General features: G+C 46.3%; 1 protein-coding gene across 1 annotated transcript; it reads right to left on the reverse strand.

The window, feature by feature from the left end:
• Window positions 1-406: 406 nt before the first annotated feature.
• On the reverse strand, window positions 407-5474 carry PTF1A (pancreas associated transcription factor 1a). Its single transcript, XM_073002554.2, has 2 exons — window positions 4514-5474; window positions 407-3218 (listed from the first exon to the last, which is right to left on the reverse strand). The coding sequence occupies exons 1-2, from the start codon at window positions 5208-5210 to the stop codon at window positions 3016-3018; spliced, it is 900 nt and encodes a 299-aa protein (XP_072858655.1). The 5' UTR covers window positions 5211-5474; the 3' UTR covers window positions 407-3015.
• Between the last annotated feature and the right edge of the window lie 1944 nt (window positions 5475-7418).

Below are 7418 nucleotides of genomic sequence, written 5' to 3' on the forward strand. Positions count from 1 at the left end.
AGTTCTCAAACTGAAGATGTTCTTGGACTGCAATTCCCAGAAGCCTCCACCACTTGCTGTGCTGGCCAGAACTTCTAGGCGCTCCAATCCTAGAACATCTGGGGACCCCAGTTTGAGAAACACTGCTTTCGCACAGTGGTTTCCCATCTTTGAGTAACCCAGGTGTTCTTGGGCTACAACTCCCAGAAATCCTGTCCAGCACTGCTAGTACTGAAGGCTTCTGGGAATTTTAGCCCAAGAACATGTGAGGACCCAAAGTTGGGAACCACTGATTTAGCAAGACAAAGGAAAGGCTCCGGGTTGTCTCCCGTTAGTTTCCCTTCGATTTTATTCCAAAAGGAGTTTGGCCAACATTAGTTAAGAACACACACACACACACACACACACACACCTACACCTAACTGAGGAAGGATCAAACTAGAGCTACATGCCACCTGTTGACATTGGGTATAATCCAGACTGACACCTGGAGCAGATCACTGAAGTCAACGGGAGTTCATTTAGACACAGTAGATCAGCCCCAGTGGGTTTATTCTAAGTATGGCTTGAATTTGGAGCTAACCACAAAGTCATCTAGTTAATAGCTAATAGCTTCTCTGTTATTTTCAGGGTGCACCTTCCTCAGGTCAGTCTTGTGAGACGGATCTGCTTTGATCCTAATTTACACACTGGGAAGTTGTGAATTATGCAATTAACTATCTATTGTTGAACAAAATATGACTTTAGTCTTAAAGGAGCAGGTTCCTCCCTGTTTATATCACTCAGGCTTCCAGTTACTTTTGAGCATGCTAGCAACAGTTACTGCTTGTATGCTTTTAATAAATTACTTATTTCTCTAATCGGCCAATCTGACTTGTACCTAATTGATCGATGTTCTGTATATTTATCTATGGTAGAAAGCTTACAAAACATATCAGTTTGAAGGATATCCTGTACAATAATTCCTGAAAGGACATTGTTCCCCCTACTTTGGAAATACATAAGTAATTTCTATTGTAATAACAACTGCAGCAGCAGAAGTAAAGAAAACAATAACCCTTTATAAATAAACTTAAAACTGTCCAAGATTAAAACTTGTGCAAGATCAGGATGGACTACAAAGTTGTGCCATGTCCTTCCTCCATATCTTAAGTCATAATAAAAGCTGTTCAACTTTAAACATGTAGAAAGGACATGATATAACTTTGTAGTCTTCCTACCATGCAGGAATACAATCTTTGCTTCTTCTCAGACCCAAAGACCCAATGGGGGAAAAAATGAGATATTTTCATCTGCAAAAAATGTATCTGCCCATTCAAATCATAGGGCATCCTAAGAATGTTAATTACCTAACTGTTTCTTCAGGGTAATTGTCTAATATTTGTCCAATAGATAAAATCATGCAGTTGGAAAAGGTCTCAGCTTTCAGCTACATTCAGGAAATCCACAGCTAAAGCACCTCCCTCCCAAATTCCTTTCAGCTCTCTGCTTATATTGCCAATAATGAACAAAATTTTGAATCCTACAACACACTTTAATACACATCTACTCCAAGAAAGTAGAGTTCATTGGGGGCTTAGCTTTAGTTGATTTCCAGACGTTATCTGTGTTCCAGAGAATTTCCCAGAAGCAGGATGTAGCTGAGTTAGCCTGTTGCACCAAAACCAACAAAGAGTGCTGTTGCATCGTGAAGACTAACAAGACTTATTCGGCATTAGTTTTCCTAACATATGAACCACAAAATTGCATCTTAAGAAGTGGACTTAAGTACTTGAAAATCTATGCCGAATAAAAATAGTTAGCCTTTAAGATGTTACAAGTCTCTTTGGCTGGAATGCTGCAGCAAGTTACAACTAGAGTAGCCCATTGAATCAGTAGGGATTTGGTGATTTGACTCCTCTATAAGTCCCTTTGATTCAGTGGGCCTACTCTAATGACAACTTACTAAAGATATCAGTCAATGTTGATTTTTACTTCTAGGTTAATCTATACACCTAGAATTGCCACCGAACGTGTTATGTTCCCGGTTTGGTAGGTTATCTTCTGATGCAAATAAATAAGTGTATACATAAGTGTAGGTGTATGTATATTTCTGAAGATACCCAGTGCAATGTAGTGGATAGAAGTGATGGACTAGGACTCTGGGTTCATATCCCTGCTCAGTCATGAAATCTGTCTAAGCCTCTCCTCAAATATCTTATTTACCTTGAAAGTCCTATTAGGTTGCTATTAATTGGTTCCAGCTGGAAGGTAGATAACACAACACACCATACTTCCAAAGGAAATTTTCATGAATGTTTTCTTCAACCCATAAAATCCTTAATTCTATGAAGGAAGGTTGCCATACGTTTAAAACAATTCTTGCTGCTATGATTTTAACCACAGGTAGACACTCAGGTATTTAGTAGGTAAAGCTTCTCCAAGGGAAGGTGGTAACCTTGCACTGTAGTCCAAACTGTGATTAGGATCTTGCAGTTTGAATCAGGTTTAAAAAAACCCTACTTTTAAGTAATTACAAGATACTCCTACCATTATTAAACATACAATTACATATTAAGATTCCATATAAAAACAATTTATCTGGAATGTGTGAGACTATGTTATTCACTGTTTTAGCCAGATTAAGGCTTCAAAAAGCTACCCTCTATTCCTTTACTTGAAATCACTAATTTAAATCACCTTTATTTTAATCAAAGTTTATTATTCATAGAACATAATCGACACATTCAACAAATGGTAATAAATTATGTTCACATTTTCTGGGAAGTGTTTTCTATTTCCAACAAAGAGTTTTGCATGAAAGGTGCTGGTGGAGGAATCTCAAGTTATTGCATATTTTTAAATTAGGATAAATTACATAAATTATACATTCAAAAGGACAATTCTATTTCTGTAACTCTATCAAGTAATAAATAGATAAATAAAAGTTGATTGCCATTAGAATACATTTTTTTCATTTCAAAGTACATTTGAAAAACACACTGTTCTTAAGAACAAATATACAATGATATAAAGGCTGGTATGTACAGTCACATCTCATGATATGAAGTCAAATGGTGGTTCATTTTCTATGTTGTTTAGAGAAGGTTTGTTGGTTAGCTTTCTGGGGTCTTCTGGAGTCCACACTTTAGCAGTTCTAATAATGTTTTGTTCCTTGAGTTGTTTTTCATCAGTCCAAGAAAGAGAATGCCCAGCTAGTGGAGGCAGTCCATAATCTGGATCGCTTGGAGAAGGTGATCCTAGAGAAGAGACAAAAGTGGAGGGAGGAGGTCACTACTCAGTATGTTCTGGAAATACAATAAAGAACCAGCGCTCACACCAAGACACCTGTTTTCTCTGTGATCTGTCACAATGCAAGAAAGGGGTGGTCCTTTCTGATATCTTAGACTTCAGTGCCTGTTGTATATACAGTACAGTATTACCAATAGTTAAGCCCACTCCGTCCCTTGGTCGTCATCATTACCATCTTAGAACTGCAGGGCTGGAAGAGACCCTATGGCTCCTGGAGTCTAGTCCTTGTCAAGAAGGCACAATGGGGAATCGAACTCCCAGCCTCTGGCTCAGCAGTCAGAGACCTAAACCCTGAGCTATCCAGGTATTGGTCTATAAATTGTAGATCTATCTATCAAATCTTAGGGAGAGAGCTAATATTTGCACCTGGCAAGATATTTTTCCACATGCCTGACTGCTAGCAGAAAACCAAATCATGACAAAACGCAACCAGGTTTCTCGTAACAAAAGCTCTTGGCACGATTATTGGCGAGTTTTTCTTGAACCGAATTGGTATCAGGCTTTATCTATTAAACTTCCTGTTCACGCTACTTCGTATTCACTCAAAAAGACTAACGTGTCTGATATTAACTCCGTTCTCTAAGACTACAGTACCTAGGGATCAGACCTGAATCCTTGCAACCGTTTGAAAGGATTAAAGACGCCACTATGGATCATATCTTCAAGCGCTGGAGTCCAAGGAGGTTGGTATCTTTCCAGATCTCAAGCAACATAGACGTGAATAGTCTAGGAACCGGAGATCCGGCTGAAGTGAACGCACATTTGAATACACAGTGCTTCCCCCCCCCCACTAATAGTTGTGCTGCGCCCTGTCCTCTCAACCTCGTGTCCCTATGTACGTCTGAACTCAAGGAAAAGCGAGTGTATCCGTGCATACCTCTTGCGTGCAATCGGAATGGACAATGCCTATGAGAAAGTCCGATCTGGACTGGGAACTCTTGGGTATATTTGTGCGTCAGGTTTTATTCATGCTCCTGCGGGACAGAAAAAGCCGGTAGCCTTTCTCTTTCCCGCAGTAAGGCAAGCTTAATTTTCAGAGGTGGACTCCTGGCGTTGCATCCATCCGACTAAGGGTAGGGAAACGGGCGAGTGAACTCAAGGGCAATGGCTAGTTTGGGGAGGGCGCGTTAGTACGAAAGACTTTGAGAGAGACCCTGCTTGGAACTGCGGTAGGACGCCACCGTGGGGTTTCCCTTCCTTCCTTCCGCGCGCCTTGCCGGGGTGTGGCGCGCCCTGCACTTACTTGTGCCCCTGTGGCAGATGATGACCTTCTTGGGCTGACAGGGGCTCTGGCCGCCGGGGTTGCGCAGGGGCAGGTCGGACTGGACCAGCTCGCTGAGGAAGTTGATGTAGCCGATGGCCAGGCGCAGCGTGTCCACTTTGGAGAGGCGCTTCTCGTAGGGCAGCGTGGGGATGTGCGAGCGCAAGCCCTCGAAGGCGTCGTTGATGGACTGCATCCGCCGCCGCTCGCGCACGTTGGCCGCCTGCCTGAGCTGCTGCAGCTCCGCCTCGGAGCGCACCCGCCGCCGCCGCCGCGCCGCCGCTGCCGCCGCCGCCGCCGCAGCAGCACTCAGCGCCTTGAGGCTGCCGCCGGGCGAGGCAGCCAAGCCGTAGCACTCGTAGGCCAAGCCCGGCGACGACGACGACGGCGAGGGAGGCGGCGAGAAGGAGGAGGAGAAGCTGCCGGGGGCCGCCTCGCAGCAGGACGCGCCCTCCGGCTGACCCCCGAGGCCGGGCCCGGAGCCAACGCCGGCCCCGTCGCCGCGGTAACAGTCGTGGAACTGCGGGGCCAAGAAGTCCACCTCGCCGTCCAGGAGCTCGTCGCCTTCCAGGGGGTCGTGGGAGGACTGGTCCGTGAAGAACTCCTCGTCCTCGAAGTAGGGCTCTGAGGAGAACGAGTCGAGGCCGGCGGGGAAGTGCTCCAGCAGGACCGCCTCCATGCCGGGCTCCTTCCCGCCCCAAGCGCGAAAAGGGCTCGGAAAAGGGAGCAAGGGGAGGCCGGGTGGCGGGAGAAGCTCTCGCACCAGCACCTCCTCCTCCTCCTCCTCTTCCTCCTCAGCCCCCCGCCTTTGGCTCCCGCGGCGCCTCGACTGGCTGCTGCTCCTCCTGTCTCGGGGTTCGCGCGCTGGCTTGCTCGCTCGCGGGCTCTCTTTCTCCCCAGAGGGAGGCTCGGGACTTACATGAGCTGAGGGCTGGCACGCGAGGATTCTTATAAGAACAACCACAGGCGCGTGCCATTAACCAACAGCGCCAGCCAATCAGGGCTCCGGGAGAGACGGTGGCGCGGCGGGGACGGAGTCCTGGAGGGACCCCTCAGGAACGGGGAAGGGAGGGGGGCGCAACACGCACCTAAGGCGGCTCCCAGAGGGGAGGCGGAGCCAGAACCCCCCAACGGGAGGGGTGCGCGCGCTGTTCTCCGCTCCGCCTGGATCCGGGGCCCTCCAACTTTTGTCCCGAGGCGTCTGGTCCAGCGAAGCGTGGGTTGAGGCAGGCGCCCAACTTTTTGCGCAAGGGGGAAAGTAGCATCCCGGATTTGAAGCGATTGCACCGTGTTGTTGTGCCTTGATCCTCTTGGGGTGTCAGGAGGAAAGGACTGGGCCAAAGGGAGAAAGGGTGCTATCATTCCCAACCTTGGATCCACCGCCACTGTGACATAAACGAAAGGCTTTCTCCAACCTCTGGAAAAGGAGATGTATATGTTTGCAAGCATCCTGGTGTTACGTTTATGTAGGCCGGGGAAACGGGGATTAAGCGGAGTTGGAAGTGTTCAAAGTCACTCAACGTGCAAAAGTTGAACAGAAGGATAATATTTGGCAAGTAGATTCAGCAAGAGATGATCCATCACACTTTCCGGAGGACGCGGAGACAGTAGGAGAGGGACTTCTTAGCAGGGATACGGATAGACAACAGGACAGTATTTACTTCTGAACACTAAATGCATTCATCATTTTTCTATACACAGAAACAGACAGAAACACTGTGTTGTACCGGTGCGCAAAACTGTGCTAACATATCAGTTTCCTGCTGCGGGAACGAAAAATCCTAAGGACACCTTTGATTCTTAGTAACTGCTGTATCACCTCTCCCTCCTGCCTAGATTATGCGTGTTCCCCGAGCAGCCATGCATGTTGGGGGTGGGGGCGTGGGGAGATTCTGGGAGCTTCAGACCCAAAAAAGAACGTTTCCAAAATGTGATTGCCAACTGTTAAAACTGTCCGAAACAGAGTAGGATCATCACTGCGTTACCTCAAGCAGGTGCCTCACAAAATGCAAAGATGTGGGTTGAAAAGTAACCAATCCGTGTCGAGGGACCTTGAAGCAGCATTAGATTAGCTTGTAGACTGAAACATTTTTAAAGCAAACTTGCCAACTAAACTGCAAAGGGGAGTTTCACTCTTTTAGAACTTGAAATGTGGAACTTGAAAAGAACGGGAGTTGCTGTCTATTGAAAGCTGGAGTGTCACACATTCCCCACCCCAGTTTTTTTTACCTCTCCTTTCCCTTTCCCCCCAGTATTTTCATCTGTTCGTAAAGAGGCAGAAAATCAAAACAGAACCAGAGCGCGCCATCAAGAAGCGTCAAGTCGCTCCCGCCTTGGGACGATCTCAGAAAGGTTTCCATGGAATGCGCAAAGAGTGGTTTACCATCGCCATTGCCGAGTGAATGTTCATGCCCGGGGAGGATTAGAATACAGCTCCCCTGTCTTAATCCGACACTCTACCCACAATGGAACACTTGTTCTCTATCCATATTTATAGCTGTATCTGTGGCTAGCTAGCTTTAAGCTTTGGAAAGCATAACGCTGTGCCATGATTTTCACATCCAAAGCGTTGATTTATTGAATGTGTGTGGCAAATGTTTCTGTGACATCCGAAGTTAAGGCCATCTTTTCTTTCCCATACATCAGACCAAATTACATCAGCTACGTGTGATTGAGTGTGTATTGATTTCAAAGATATCGGATTTTACTCTTCCCTCTCATGTCATCTGCCTTTCTTCTTCTCTAAAACGGAAACTCTTCTTAGTTGCAGCCAGAGCTTCGTTACCTTCTCCGAACTGATAGTAACCCACAAAATAAATAACTATAATCTTCGGAAACCTTCGTAGTCTTCTCTGAAATCCTGAATTATATTCGCTCTGAGCTTCAA

The sequence above is a fragment of the Pogona vitticeps genome, chromosome 6 (assembly GCF_051106095.1).
Source record: "Pogona vitticeps strain Pit_001003342236 chromosome 6, PviZW2.1, whole genome shotgun sequence".
Classification (NCBI taxonomy): domain Eukaryota; kingdom Metazoa; phylum Chordata; class Lepidosauria; order Squamata; family Agamidae; genus Pogona; species Pogona vitticeps.